The following is a 16607-nucleotide window of genomic DNA, read 5'->3' on the forward strand; positions in this document are numbered from 1 at the left end:
ACGTCTACACTCTCCGAGAAACACTTCGATAGGATTTTACCAGCAGATCTTTTGCTAATTTTTGCGATTTTTCTTTTTTACACTAGTGTGTGTGTAGTGGATAAATATACTGAAGGGACAGCAGGTCTTTGCTCACATGGATGGACAGACAGGTGGTGAGTGGTCCCTGCCTCGACAACCAGCAGCATGTCGCACACAAACACACAGGCTTTCATCATCTGCCCTAAGGCTAGGCCATGTCTTTCAGCTTCACAATTAGTCAAGTCTCATATACTGTGATCTCCCCACTCTCACCCAAAACAAGCCCCATCTTAAGGAAAAGACATTTCTAAAGCCATGAACTCAATCTTGCTGGAGACCCTGAAGGCACATTGTCTTCATAGACATTTCCTGACTATTTCTCTCTGTGCAGCTTCAGCACGCAAAGTTGGGGAAGATGGTTTTTCAGTTTTCTGCATGGATGGATAAATGAATATAGTGTGTGTCGTTTGTGGTATTTCTGGACTGGAAAAAAATAAATAAGGCAACAGTGATGCTATTAGATTGCTATGGCTCTTTATATGACTAAAAAGTCAGATATGACCGTACAATTCAAATGTCACATAAACTGATCAGGGTTGGCATTTTCAGCCAGGTCAGCTGTATAAAGGCTGTGTTATTTTTACCCTATTACAGGGCATTGCAAGTTGTCAGCAAGTTCAAGCTTATAGTTACAGTACAGTGTAAAGGTACCTGTGGGGCTCAGCCAGAAACTCATCTGAACAGTTCTAAAACCTGCCTGCTACCATTGTTGCTGCTGGCCGCAAAGCCTTCTGTAGCTAATCTAAGTACAAACACAACTAAAGTCAACAGACCAAGAACTGGACACGTGCGTGTGTGTATTGGGTGGGTACTGTTTTCGGGTGTATGTATGTGTTTGGTGTGTGCCTGCACCTGCGTATGTGTAGTCATGTCAGCACATTTGCATCTGGATGCTCATATGGCTTTACACAGAATACTGTATTAGATTCGTAAAGGTCAAAAGGTCCTGTATGTGTACAAAGGGTGGACAAAATAACTGAACATTTTACAGTATGATGCAATCCAGTGCACTCTAAGTCAGCCTTCCTTGTACTTCATAATATAAAAATGAAACAACGTTATGCTTCCATACAAGTTTAATTCAGTTAATCGGGTTCATTTTTAACCACGTTGTAAGGATGGAAATGTTGATTGTTTGGTCTTTTCACTACCTTTGTCCAGACTGAAATATCTTATTAACTATGAGGTGGATATGAAGTTTTCTACAGACGTTCATGGTCCTTAGGAGGATGAACGCCAGCATGAGGTTGACATTTCTTTGGTTTGAGGGAAATATCTTCACTACTTCCGAATGGATTCCCATTAAATTTGTTAAAAACATTCATGTTCCCCAATGGATGAATTATAATACGTTTTCGATCCCTTGACTTTTCAGCTAAGGCCATCAGCAGCTCAAAATTTCAATTTGCCCAAACAAATGACTTTAGCACCAGTCTCAGCTGTACTTTAATGCTGATTAGCAAATGATAGCATGCTTACATGCATGTTTGTTTTTGTTTGTGTTTTGTCATTTTGAGCATGTTAGCATACTGATGTTAGCATTTAGCTGAAAGTACTGCTGTTCTTAAGTACAGCCCCACAGAGCTGCTCGCATGGCTGTAGACTTTTAGGCTTGTTCTAGTGTATTTTTGTAGTGGAAGTGAAGTCAAAGCCTCACATGCTACTATATAACCCACAAGCGTTTATGTCTTCTTTTCTCTCTCCTTTTGCCTGTCACTGTGTCTATACTTGGTCAAAGTAATTCTCTGATCTGTAAATTTACAAATTTGGTTCGGTCGTCCTGATTGTCCCAACAGAACGATTAGATTAGAATTAGATTAGAATTTCAATTGCATGGTTTGCCTCAGTTCGTCTTTTGATGAATGGTACTGTTGAGCTTTCACTCCCTCTCGCTATTATTGTGCAGATCTGAATTAACCACAAATGTCAGGCCGCTCCTCAGGTCTCCTTGGCAACCAGCTCTGCCGCCAAAACATGTCTTTCTCAACTTGTCTTCAGGTTTGGGATGGGCTCAAAGTTTGGTGTGGATGGGGATTTGTCACGAATATATGTGATGACAGTTGCACAGGAAAAAACATATGTCTGTAGACCTAAACTGAGGAGCAGCACTATTTTGTTGGTATTTTTTTGTAAGTATTTTTATTCATATTTACACAAATAAGTCTACTTTTTACCAGAAGTTCTCCTTCTTAAAATAAACGTGTCAGGTTTACAAGTTGTTCTTCTTTGCCTGAAGCCTTCTTTCCTTAGCATGAGTAGGCAGATAAACTAGGCCTATTGTATTATGGTATCGTTTGTTGGATAATGATTGAGGAAAGTGCTGCAGGCTTGAGCTGGCAGATAGGCTGCCCTACTTCTAAATGTTATTTGGCGTCGTTGTGTGTATATGTGTGTGTGTGTGTGTGTGCGCTTCGCGCACTGTTTCAGGTGCTACACTAAGCCTCAAGGTCTCATTCTCCTGCTACTTTCAACCTCCTTGGAACCCGATGCCTTTATTTCATACAGCTAATTTACGCCCCTCGGAACAAGCATTTTTAAGGTCTAGATCTAGTTAAACATTCTCCTGTCTACTTTACCGTTACAACCTCCTCTGCTTTGGTAACACCCTAAAAGGAAGATTCTCTATCTTTTATTTCACTGCCTTTATCTCTCTTTCATTACAAATTGGGGCTAGAAATTGATTTTAACACGACATTTAAACATGTTGACATTTAAAAGTCATCCACCCAACTCCCTGAAAGAGAAGAAAAAAACTTAACTTTTAAAGGCTGTTGCCTGATATTAATTATGATCAGTTTAAAAGCCAAAAGTCTGTGTTGGTTTAACGCACATTCAGCAAGTTCTTAATTTAGTGAACTGGACCTCTGCGGAGAGCTTGTTTTGATACAAACTGTTAAAGAACTGCAAATAATTGGACCACCTAGATGGTTGGAAAAATAGAAATAAAAAAATATGAAAAAATTAAAGAAGGTGGGGGAGATCTAGTTGACGCACATTTTAAACAATAACCCAGAAATGCATATTATATCATATGTGATATATAACACATTAGATCATCCATGTTTGGTCCTCTCATAAATTGGATACATTTCCACAGTGCACTCCACATCTGCAATTTCCCATTTTGTCGTTCTGTTGTCACTGAAACCCTAATTTTATTTTAGAAATAACTTGTCAATGGGATTTTTTTGCTCTAGTCTGTTGGGGACACAATAGCTGCTCCCTGTTATACTCTAATTGGATAGATGATGTGAGCAAACTACTGCTGCTCATCCTAAGGACTTTAAACTGCTTCAGCACTGCCATCAACAAAGCCACTAACAAGATAACGTATTCTCTGCCGTCCAAATGACAAGGCTAATGTGACTGTCACTCAGATTAACAGCATCTCCGTCTCACAGAGGACCATGTCCCTGCCTGTCAAATACTGTCCGTTCATTAATGTGTGTCACTTAGGCAGCAGGTTTTTAATAGATGCAATGAAATTGAAGCTGTTCTTTCAGTTGTTGATCAAACACAAAAGGAGCTATGCTTTGTGATTTACTTTGGCATTGTTTATGTAACACCGCACTCTGCAGTGGAAGTTTGAGAAACTGCTTTACTGAATTCATTGTTATCTCCACTTGCATCAACCCACCAGGGCAGAAAAACTGAATGGATAATGAGGGAGGAGACAGCCCATAAACCGTCTAATCATATGCACTGGAGGGATTAGCATATTTTTCCCAAACTTTGTACTTTTTTCATGTTTTCTTGTGCTTCCTTTGAATACTTTTGATCCCAAAGGGATTTCAGTGTAATCTTTGCCTTTGACTGGTCTGGTTTCTCACTGTCTGTGAGTGTTTGGGGGTTACGATAAAGCCTGCGCCCTTCAGATCTCTTTCTTATCTTTCTTTCTCCATTTGCCATCACCGACATTAGATACATCGGACTGGTGCAGGAGTGTGGCGTGACGTCCCAACATTATCCAGGCTCTATCATCCCAGCTAAATGTATTACTGAACCGACCTTCCCTAACAACCTTTGGTCACAGTTACAGTGGATATGAGACCAAGAGATCTCTGGCGGTATAACACCAGCCCAACATTCCTGAAGAAGATAAGAACTGATAATCCTGAATATGCTACAAATACAGTTACTGTTACATCTTGGATTTCTCTTTTTTAAATAAGAAACTGAATTGCATTTCTACAGCAGCCATGGATGTAGGCAATGGGCCTCGGTTTCCAGCCACGCTTAACTTTCAACATTTTAATTTACGGCCAAATACCTGCAAAACTAATAACATTCCCATCAGCCTCAGCTGTACTATGTGATTCTAATCAACAAATGTTAGCATGCTAACACACTTACCTAAGGTGGTGACCACGGTAACATTACCTGCTCAGCATGAGCACGCTGACCTTAGCAAGTACAGTAGTAGACTCTTTTGTCTTGTTTTTGGGTTATATCACAAAGATCAGGGATGTTCTTGGTTATCATACTGAACACTGCTCATCTTCAGTAAGTCCTTTGATTCACACAAAAGGCATTCAGTCCTTTTGATTGCCTCTAATCTGCTGCAGTGCATTACTTGTGAATAACAGCCTCAGTGATACAGGATCACCAAATGATAACACTAACTTTGCTGCAGGTTTTTTCTGATATTTTGTGAATCGTACCATGGTTTATTTAAGCACTTCTCTTAGGTGTGATTTCATATTCACCAAGTGGGAGGAAGCAGACAGCAGTTAATGGAGTGGAGGTGACTGTCATCAATCAGTGCCATGTGGTGGCACACTTTGCCCAACCTTCTGTTGTCACCGGTCTTCTAGCCTTTCTCAGTCCTCTCAGACAAGGATTTAAGCTACTCATGATTGAGCTTTATGAAAGCTCTCACATACTCTTAAAACCTCCTCCAAGGGGCTTTTTGGGACATGTTTGCATGTAAGGCACAGATGGTGCCCCTGATTTACACCCCACGTTTACCCCCCTAAAAAGGGTTAACGTGGTTAATCAGGCATTTGGCCTCAAACTTGACATTGTTTTATTAAATGATTCCTCACATACTTTTTTGTTCTCCCTGGTTTCCTTTCATCATGCACCTCCTTCTCACCAGCTGTAGGCTCCCCAGTGTCATGTCCATTTATATTTGGATTTTCCCTTTGTGATGGGGAGACATCACATATTAGCACGCATACAGATATGTGTGCTAATATGTCCAGGTTATACACACAAGCTACTGCTAACAGATTCTAGGTTATCAGTAATCTCTTTGTTTTGCACGGGAAGAATTAAATGGTTAATCCTCCTAATTTAAGCCAGTGATATATCAAACAAACCCATTAACATGTCTCTATTCAAAACCCCCCAAAGTGCAGAATCTGCTGCTGCCCTGACTAATGGTCATCATGTTGACTATATAGTAACATAAACTGTGTTTTTACTGCATACATATGGATGTAGATGTATGATGGTTTCCCCCCTGCACCGGGTGCTGGGACTTTAGTGCCTGTGATCTGACAGCATTCGTTCCACTAATCCTATTACTCTGACTGCTGCTTTGCCAGACTACTGCATTGGACAGAGCCACGCTCAGCATCTCTGTATCACCATGGTCCCTATATTAACCTCTGTCTGTAGAGTGCTCCGTTACCCCAGTGCCTTACTTTATCTATTAACCTGCCAACTTTTCTACATTTAGACAGTTTGTTATTGGTTTTGATTGATCCATTATAAAATGCACCAGACACACTAACTCAGGCCAAAAAGTCTTCTTTATACTCTCAGCTAGATTCCGAATGACACCTCGGCAGCTTTGCTTGTTGAGCCAGTGAAGCACTTTATAAATGATATGCAGCTATTTGCATGCTCTAGAAAGCAGTGGCACGCGTCACTGTTGCAGACCAAGATTATCCATCACTGGCCTGGTGTGTAAGTGTGTGAGTCTACAAGACAAATGAAGAGGTTGCAGACAAAGTGTGTTTCAGACATTTAACTACTAGATGCAAGATGTATCACTGTAGTTCTAATTATGCCTCCGGTGTTTCCTCACTGCAACTTGATGAGATAGCGTTTCCTCAGTTTGTGTTTTTATTTAGTGTTTTACTGTTCCCAATACACTTATTGCTTTATGTGTTGGCTGTTTTAATGTGTGACGCAGTTTGTGTTACATTTTGCTTGTATAAAAAGTGCTATACAAATACAAAAGTCTGATTGATTGATTGATTGATTGATCACAGTGTAAAAGGTCTCAAGTTGCTGGACTACAATTGCCTTTCAAACCAATTTTGATGTCACAGTTCATGTTTTTACATGCACGTCTTAAACTCAGATTTAATGTGAGCACAGAGAACATTTCCCCCTTTCAGCAGATGAATGTCAAAACAGTCACTGAGTGTGAAACTGTGCACATACATTATCCTGCACAGTGAAGGTCAAACAGTGAAGGAACAATAAGCAAAACACATTTTTGAGTTGAGTGGAATTTTGACCTTGGAACAAGGTTTTTATTAGGGTCCATGTCTGATTCTTGCAGGGCACAAGCTGTAAATTCCATTATTATCAAATCTACATACTGTAAATCACTCTACTGAAGTATACCACAGAAGCACAGAAGGTGTGTGATTCCCTCTCACCACTACCACACCTACAAAGATCTAATATATTCTCTTTAATTTCAGTGAAGTTACTCGTGACTCAGATTTCCTTTTAAAGGAGACACTGTCTTGTCTGCTTGATTCCCCTTTTCTTGAAACATGTTGACGCCACAGATGAGATCACTTTGGATTTTTATTTTTCTTTAGTTATGATTTAATGTAAATAATTACGTCCTAAACATTCTGGAGCAGTAAATCTATTTATTGTGCTGTTTTCCTGAGTGCACATGTGAATTCATACTTAGTGTGCATCCGTGTGCACCTTCTGCCTGTACGTCATTGAGAGTGAGTGTTTGTTATGCTCAGGTCGTTTCTTTTGTATTTCCTCCATGTCCCATGTGACTAACCCTGAGTAGCCGCCGTCAGCGCTCTGGGACTGGCTGTCCTTTCACTGTGCCTGTCAGCGAGTCACTCAGGCGTGGGTCCATTCTCACTGCAAGGGCGCCGACACTCGTGGAGTGCCTGCCTTGGCCCGCATTGGGGCTTAGCTGTTTCCTCTGACAAGCCTGCTTCAAGTGGATCCGATCCCTCTCCAAAGAAATGTGTTGACTCATCCCGCATCATGTTTGTTTTTTTTAACCGTGAAGCTTTTCTTCCTGACCTTGCTGCTTCAATTTGAGATGGAAGAACATAAAGATGATCAATATAGTGTACCACATGGTCTGTTGTAATTGCTGCCCAGAGTTCGTGGGGTTTGATTCCTTCCCAGCCTCTTTCCAGACGTATTAACACAGGCCTGGATTGATCAATTCTGTCTGTCAGCCACTATAAACACACTTGCAGTGTAAGTAATGAAAGTCATTTATCTATAGAAGTCACAGCTGTAGCTCACAGATGGAACTGGTGCAGTGTCAGTGCCAGCTGTGGTTGCTTATCTTTCTTCAAGATTTTTAATACTAAATTCAAGAATAAGCACGCTGACAAAAGACCAAGACACCAGACAACAGACACAAAATCCTTCAATCAAAACTGCTCCAAACTCTTCTTGAAAAAAAAAATTGATTTTCTATAAAAGCCTCAGTTGTTGTACGCCCTTGCAGTAAATTCCAGTCTTGCATGTAACCCCGCTGTCATGCAGAAGCCCCCGTTAAGCAGCCCTGTGAGCGGGCTGTTTCCTGTTAGCACCCTCTCTCCCTCAGGACCAGGCTGCTGCTGCTCACTGGAGGCTGCCAACAGACTGGAGCCCAGGAGTCCAATCCATAATATCTGCACTGAAGCAGAAACCACTCACGTAGGCACAGACAGGCAACAGCAAGCATCTAAATGGACGTAGACACACACTAAAAGGTTGTCTGCCCGTCTAGCTCTTGTATCTTATTCTTTCTTCTTCATACATAACACTGCTAGCGTACACAAACACATACTCCTGTCTGTTTCAGATCTAGGCCAAGGTCGCCGTCTGTGGTGACTGTTCAGGTAATTGCTCCCTTATCACACTCATGCTGACTAATGATGAGATGTGCCAGTTCATTACGGAGGTCTGGGAGTATGAGACGCGTGGGAGTCACTCCGTCCTCCCTGTTTGGCCACGAGGCTGAAAGGCCTGTCCGAAAATACCTCTCACAGGGTGGGAGACTAGTTGAGCAGCAGTGATTAAAGCTCCAATTCTTTGTCAAATTAATGGGACATTGTATGAAGCAGCTGCTTGATTGCCAAAACACGTGATTTCCTTCTAAAAAAAAACAAAAAACAAATAGCACTCACAGTTGGAGTTGAACATAAAATAAATGTGCTAATTTTATCTCAAATTGTTTCCAAAAAGTCTCTTTTCATGTTAAATGCCGGGCTGGTTGGACAGCTGTTGTGTTTCTCAGCTCAATCCTGCTCCCAACAGTCATCTCTTTGTGTACCGAATTGTGGAAAAAAGCAGTGAAATTCCTCGGAACTCCCCAAATCCTGGGAATTGTAATGAAGGGGTTGCTAGGTTGCGATCTATAGGGCCTATTGTGTACTCCTGTATGGATTCAATGGTACTACAGGGAGCATCAGTGACCCACAATGCACCCCACATTCCACAGCTTTTCAGGATCAACGAAGGGGAGTGGGGGGGTCGCCCATAATTCCTTATTCCATGATTTGGTTTGCAAAACCTAAATCCTGCTCATTTATTCAGTCTAAAAATATCCATGAAAAGCAGGAGGGGGAAAAAAAGTCCTTTTACAACTTTTCCTTTAAAATTCCTCTAAAGTCAGACTTTCAAGCGTGAACCAAATAACATTAACTGAAGGACTCGGAGGCCTTTCATTAAGAGGTTGTTGACAGGTAACTTTTGGAGCCAGGAGGTTTATTTACAGTATCTTCAGTACAACTGCTTCCACGTAATGACTGGGAGCCTTGTTCCTAGATTTGCAGTCCCTCCAAGTAAGAAGATGTCAATGTCATAACATTGGAGTTCACTAGAGTTCCTCATGTCCTCTGGATTGTCCTCTACAGTTTGCTCTGAGACTCATGCCTCCTGTTAGGTGTTGATCTGTATCTAGGAATCACGGACCCAACAGAGAGCTTACCAATCATACTCATAATCCTATTTGTTGAATACAGTCGAAGTGGGTAATAACTTCTAAATTGAGATCTAAAATAAATGTGTTGCTTTGAAAGTGGTTGTTTTGAATTCATGAATTCCCAATGCTAACTAAACATCTAAATAACTTTACACTTGAATATTTAAACATTTTAGTATATGTTACATGATCAATGTAGCCTTAAGTGTAAGAGATGTTAAGCTTGTATAAATTTTGTATTAGCATTTTAACATTCGTTCATTTACACTAAAAAGAGTACAGCTCAAGCTGATGAGGAATGTCATTAGTTTTGCATGTATTTGGTCAAAAAACACTGAAACTGAAACTAAAAATGGCAACGTTTGACCTGGTGATGGTGCTAGATGAAAAGTTAAGGGATTCCCAAAGTTATTACACTCAGTCTCGACGGAAACCTGAATGTATGTAACAGATTTCATGACAAACCACCCAGTACATTTCACTCAGCTCAACTCACTGTCAACTTCATGCTGCTGCTAGAAGAAAAGTCATGGAATCACCAGAGTCCTTAGTGTTTGTCCTCTGGGCACCATGAATACCAAAATGTCATGGTAATCCATCCGATAGTTGTTGAAATATTCCAGTCTCAAAGTGGTGGGCCGACCAACCTTACCATTATTAGAGCCATGCTGCTAAAAACAGAGCGGGAAACAGAATTTAACCATTTTCCTATGTGATAATCTCATTTTACAGCCATTGCAATTTAGCAATTATTTACACATTGACTTAAATCACACAAACAAGCTTAAAGTAAGTGATTTGGAAGCTGTCACTCTCAGCTCTTAATGACTTATATTAAATAGTGATAGTTGGACTTGGAGTTTGGCCATAGCTGATTATTCATGCCACAAAAAGAGAGTGCTCTGAAACTGTCACACCAAATTCTATTGTCTTGGCTTGCTCAGATGTTACTAATAAAAAGTGAATAGCCTCTTGTCTCCTCTAGTTTGATCTTGTAATATGTTGTATGTCTGTTTTAAAGCAGCACTATTTATTAAACCGTGTTCGAAAAGCCAGCCATTCCTTCTACATTTTGTGCACATAGCAACAGCCATCACTATTCTGTCTGACACTTCCATAATAGATTGCAGAGAGGAACGCTGGCTGAAATTTGTTACGCTGTCTGGGAAGACTGATGAGTCTGACGGCTTAAATGCACACATCCATACTGAGAAAGATTTGAAGTAAATGCTCACTTGGTTTGCTTTAAGCTTGAACATTGCTGTAGTATTGCCGTAGCACTGCTCCACTCACAGTCAGCAACGGAGGCATAGTTTTTAAGGAGTTAAGACAAATCTTTGAACAGTTCTACTGAGAACTGCATATCCTCTGCATGCCTGTTCAGTCCATATATTAGTCATACTTTACAACTCATGTGTAATTCCTCAAGTTTGTCTTTCTAAATTTCTCAAACATAATTCTCAGAATGCGTAACAGCTGACTAAAGTAAACTAAGCTCTTCTCGGGAATATTTTAATGCCTTGCTGAAAGTTTTCTAACCTGACATGCCGAGGCTGAGGGGAACTTTAGATTTTAATTGTTTGCTCTGCAGTTGGTGACTGGAAAACCATAACAATGCAAGTGCATTAAAAGCTTGAATATTTCAAAACACTTAAGCAAAGAAAATATAAAAATTTTATACTTTCAATGAAGTTGCACAATCCCATTTTTCTTCACCAGAATACTGGCATGAGCTGAATTATAAAAGAGCTGTGTGGGAGTGTTCTGACACCGATGCGTGTTAGTAAAGGTTATATATTGATGAACTTCGCAGGTGTGGGTTACGCTTTATAGTGCGTATGGAAAGGGTGTGTTTTTTATCTTTTCACCCTTTCTCATTGGTGTTGCACTTACTCCATTTTGAGGCTACATTAGCCCCTAACTTTGTTAGCGTTAACTTGCCAGTTAAAATGCTTAAACTGTTGCAAGTGTTTATATGGTGATGCCCCAGCAGAATGAAGTTTTAGGACAAATCAAAGCTGGCTGGAATTCTTGTGCTCATTACACACAATCCATGCGATGAACATATATTGATTATACATATGAGGTAGGACTACAGCTAACAATTATTTTAACTATTGATTAAGCTGCGCACCATTTTCTTTACTCAATTGATCGCTTGGTCGATAAATTGTCGGAAATAAAAAATGCAAATCGAGTTCCTCGTGTCCTCTGGATTGTCCTCTACAGTTTGCTCTGAGACTCATGCCTCCTAATCAGTCATGTTAAGTGCCTGTCCACATAACATGAGGTGTTAGGTGTTGATCTGTATTGTCGATGTCCAACGGTCCAAAAGCTAAAGATATTCATTGTACAATAGTATAAAATAAAGCAAACCAGCATAGCCTCACAATGGAGAAGAACTGGAGAATTTTTAGCATTGTGCTTACAAAATGGCTTAAACAAATGATCAGGAAAACAGTTGCAGCTAGTATAGGCATTTGTAAAGGGGTATGTATAGAAGAGATGAATCTGTTTCAATATTTTTTTTGAAGTACACAAAATTGCATGCCCACTGTGATCTGAGCACAATAATAACAAGGCAAAAGAAAGGGAGAAGAAAAAATGAAAACACAAAGAATCAGCACCCTCCCAATCCACAGTGATATACATGTTACTTTAATTGGATGAGTTTGACAGATAGTGAACATAACCACTTCTTTATAACACAGTCAAGATAGTCCCAGTGAGCTTTAATCCAGACTTCCAGGGTTTAGCTTGAAAAACAGCAATGTATGTAACAATATATGTTCACAGCTTCAAATTTATATTTCTGATGGATTTGCTTTGATTTTATGTCAAGATTGGAGCTTTAATTATATAAAGTCAATATAGCAAATCAAAGCACTTAGTTAAACCTAATCAGTAATCTTTATTCACACACTGTCAGTCACATTCACGCACAGATGCTGGTGTAGTTCCATACTAATATTGTATAGAATGATATCTGGCAAATTAATCTGTTCAACCAATTTAGTATCAATGTGATTAATCAAGAGCCACATCTTAACAGAAGGTGTTTCTTTACTATCCCACAGTGTTGACAAAATTTGTGTTAAGACCAGAAAATTGGAAGACTGAAAAGCATATATATAGTTTAATAATGTTTTTGTTTATTTATCATAAGTTATTGGAGGTAAATGAAGGAAAAAGCTTTGTTTGTGTAACGGTATACTATGAAACTTTATATTCATTTTCTCACTCCATTTTAACCATTTCACTGAATGCATTCGTTTATGTTTTTGTCTCGTCTAATAACCTTTTCCTGCCTTTTGTCACTTTCCATGTATGGCAAGTTGATTCACGAAAATCATTATTCTGCTCAGTCACTTTTCTTTGAATTGCCTCATTATTATTTGCCACAGAGCAAATACTGTATACCTAATATCAGCGGGTTTTGCAATAGAGATAAATTAAGTTCATCGCCTGGTTTTTGGTTTCACTTTGACACTTTCCTTTCATCTCACCACCATACCACTTCCTCTTTGCAGCATGAACATTCCTCCATTCCTCCTCTTTAAACCCCGGCTTGCGTCTCTCTCTCTCTCTCTCTCTCTCTCTCTCTCTGTCTCTGTGGTGTGTTTCCTCGTCTCCCTCTCTAAACCTATTCTCCATTTAATCAGCTCTCTCAGGACTCAGTTCTGTATAATTAGAGACTGAAACTTTAATCACCATGGATCCGGGGCAGGGAGAGCAGGGCATTTCAAATAGACACAAGCAGGAAATTAGCATGAAAGAAGGTATGGAAACGTAGAAACGAATGTGAAAACTTGCTTCATCTAAAGTCATGACATTGATTAAGTGCACATATTCACAGACAGTGGAGACATATCCTCGGTTTACGCAAGACAAATAAAAGTCGAACTTCCATCTCATAATCAGGTCTGGTAGTTCTTGACTTGTTCACAATGCTCAGCTAATTGTTCCATGGCGGCATTGTGCAGCTGAATGAAAAGGTCACAGTTTGCAGGAAGTCCTTACATAACAACAGCTGTCTCCTCACCTCCTCTCCTCCTGTCTCCTCCTATCTGCTCACCTCTACCCTCATCTTTTTCTGTCTTTTTTCTTGTATTCATACTGGCATTCATTTGACCCTTTCCTGTACAACAACATATTCTCTCCACTCTCCCCTTTACTTATTAATCTGGCTGGAGACCATTCACTTTTGCTGTATATTAACATTTTGGCAGAGTGTGGTGAAAAGCGGACTGGACATTTATCGTTTTCTGGAAAACTCTGCCAGCTCCAGTGGGAAGTGCCACCTATTTCTTCCAAACTTTTAGTGTTTACCTCAATAAAACACAAGATGGGAATTAAAAAGTGAAGATCGACATGTTTGGCTGCCTATTTCTGTTGAGTTTGAGAGGTGCAAAATATAACTGAGATATTTGGAAATGAAAATTTCAAAATTTTAAAGTAGCTTTAATTGATATTTTTATAATAACAAAGTGAAAGGGCCCGTAGTGATTAACCTACAGACAATTATTATCTGAATCTGCAAATCCCCTCTGCTTTTTTACGAAGCTTTATAGTGAGTTTCCCCTCAGTGTTTAACCCCACATTGCTTCTTATTTGACCGGGCCACAGTATGAAACCAGGTTTATGGCACAAAAGTCAAACCTCTCCATTTTTGTAACATGATAAATGTCTGTGTCCTGAGAGTCCCACTGTAGGCCTGGAAAGCTGCTAGTTAATAAGGGTTGAACCCTGCTTCATGTTTAAAAGTGACACTGATGTGAGTCGACGGGGCGGACTTGCTAAGTTCCTGAGCAGAGAGTCTTGGCCAGCTGACGAGGTGGAAACATGTTAGTCACTCAGTGCAGACACAGCTGTTGTGTACCACTCAGCAAACTGAGTGGAGACAAACCTACATCTTGGGCCTTTTTACTTAAATGTTGTTGTTTAATTTAGCTGGTGTAGTTCATGTTTTGGGCCCCTGAGGAGCAGAGACATAGTTTATCTGCACATTTATAACATTACGATACTTATCAACTGCAAACTTTAATGCTTTGACCTGCACATAGTCAGTCAGTATACACCTGAAATGGGTATTTTGACCTATCAGATTGTATGTTCTTATTATAGTAAAGGTGAAGTTAGGCAAACTTTGTTGTTTATCCATCTCTGCTATCAAACTTTCAAGTGTCCTTTCTCTCTTCGCTGGCATCACAGAGCTGCAGACAACTTTTTTTCTTTTGTTGGCTGGGCTACAAATATTCAGCAGACGTTATTAGTGCTCCTATTGTGAGCTGCCAAGCTATTAAAGATGCTGATATATTAAAGTGCACCACAGATCATGTTTTAATGCTGACAGATTGTTCCCAATTATGCCCTTAAATCTGTAAGCATGCCAAATGTGCAGCAGGACATACACTTCCACTGCAATGAAGAGATGTGAGAATGTGTGTGCACAGCAGTGTGGCTGTATGTCAAAGCATATGCTTACATGTACAGGTGAAATAATTAGTCAATTAATCGATTTGTCAGTCAACAGAAAACTACTTTGCAACAATTTTGGTTAATTAATTAAGTGTTTAATCTTTATTTTCCAAGGCATGATTTCAAAATGTTGCTGGTTTCAGCTTCTCCAGGGTCCATTCTAAATGGAATATATTTGGATTTTTTTGTGCATACAAAACAAGCATTTTAAAAAAGTCACTAATGATTTTGACTTATTTTCAGCAGGAAAGATAAGATACTGTCATGTAAAGCTACTATTCTAATGTACTTTTTTGGTCTGTTTTCCTAGTATGAATTCAAGGCCAAGAACATCAAGAAGAAGAAGGTCAGCATTGTGGTGTCTGTGGACGGGGTCAAGGTGATGCTGAGGAAGAAACAGAAGGTAAATCACCAGTGACAAACTCTAAAAGGAATTAGATATAATCATTTTCCGTTGGATTCACAAAGTTAACCCCATAGTCTGTAACACTCAATAAAAATGCTTCATCGGTGCTTAATCACAATCATCTGTCTCCTACACAGAGAAAAGAATGGTCATGGGACGAGAGCAAGATGATGATTATGCAAGATCCCATTTACAGGTCAGTCACAAGTCTCAATCTTTGACAAATTAAGATGTTCATACTGTGTGTAAAACAAATTTAAAATCTTGCTATCTTTGTCACTTGCTTTGTACACTCAGGGGATTAAACTGTGTGATATTCAGTCCCGTCTGTTCTTTGCACTCCCCATGTTCTTGTTATCTTAACCAAAGTAATTACTGTGAGTATACTGCACATAATACATACTGTATGCCTCTCAGTGGAAATTTGATCCTTCAACTCGGCCTCTGCGGATGAAGCTGAAGCTTGCTTTATAGGCCATCACATGTACTTTACCATGCAGGACTAACGTGCTTGAATGTGCTATACTGTATATGCCAAATGCAGTTACATTCATAAGACAGCATGATGAATAATCTATAGCTTGTGCATGTAGATGGAAGAGCTTGTGTTTGTATACTTGAAAGTGTAATTTTTCCAGGCGAAGCATGCCTACTCCCAGATTATATTCACAGTAATCTGTTATTTAAGACCATTTGGTACAACAAAGTTTCAGTTTGTTTGACAGAGTTGAGTTTTGTTTGTCTTCCCAAAGAAAATGCATTCATTTATGTCAACCAATCATCAGCAAGCCTGTGAAGCTGTCAGTCACTGCTAAACAGCAAAGTGTCAAAATGATGTCTGTCAGGTGCTGAGAAGTAAAGAAAGGAATAGAGTGCGAACAATAATTAAAGATATAATTTTTGCTTAGGAAGAAATTACTAAATGTGAGGGTTTTTTTCTTGTTTTTTTTGGCTGACTTTAAACAAGCAATTATAGCTAATAAGGAAACCTCCTCATGGAAATGGAAATCCCAGAGATGGAACGGAGTGGGCGACCACTTAAAAATGCCTTAACATTATACACCAGCTTGTGTGTGTGTGTGTGTGTGTGTGTGATTGTAAATTATGTATATATATGTGGGAGGATCTCATTTGGCAAAGCCACACCTCATCAAGGGACTGTGTGTGTTAAATATAATTATCCTTGCTCGTGTTTCTGTGCGTGCTTGTGCACTGGGGGATATATAGTATGCTCTGTGTCATGTGACTTTCAGTAGCACTGTAGATGGTCATAATTTGTTTACCTGGTTCCCAGTGGACATGTTTTATAGCAGTGGCGCTACAGTAGGAGATGCCGGGCTGACCCTTTGCTCTGCCAGTTTACTGCAGAGTGTGCTGTTGCAGGGTTGCTGGCAAGTACAGAAGCAGACGGGCCAGCATACTTTAACAGTACAAGACCCAAAGAGTATACAGTAGTGGTGTGGCATATATTCATATGAAGTATTATATTGTAAATACAGTGTT

At 39.7% G+C, this 16607-nt stretch overlaps 1 protein-coding gene across 3 annotated transcripts in view; it reads left to right on the forward strand.

The window, feature by feature from the left end:
• Window positions 1-16607, forward strand: part of si:dkey-34e4.1 (carboxyl-terminal PDZ ligand of neuronal nitric oxide synthase protein) — a 46994-nt gene that overhangs the window by 7446 nt on the left and 22941 nt on the right. For all 3 annotated transcript variants that reach the window (XR_007886243.1, XM_051412640.1, XM_051412641.1), the window contains exons 3-4: window positions 15009-15101; window positions 15242-15300. Coding sequence is in view for 2 of the 3 variants with exons in the window: in XM_051412640.1 (XP_051268600.1) it covers window positions 15009-15101; window positions 15242-15300 (152 nt within the window). In the remaining variant the exon portion in view is untranslated. The remainder of the gene's footprint in view (window positions 1-15008; window positions 15102-15241; window positions 15301-16607) is intronic.

This window comes from Dicentrarchus labrax, unplaced genomic scaffold (genome assembly GCF_905237075.1).
Source record: "Dicentrarchus labrax unplaced genomic scaffold, dlabrax2021, whole genome shotgun sequence".
Taxonomy (NCBI): Eukaryota; Metazoa; Chordata; class Actinopteri; family Moronidae; genus Dicentrarchus; species Dicentrarchus labrax.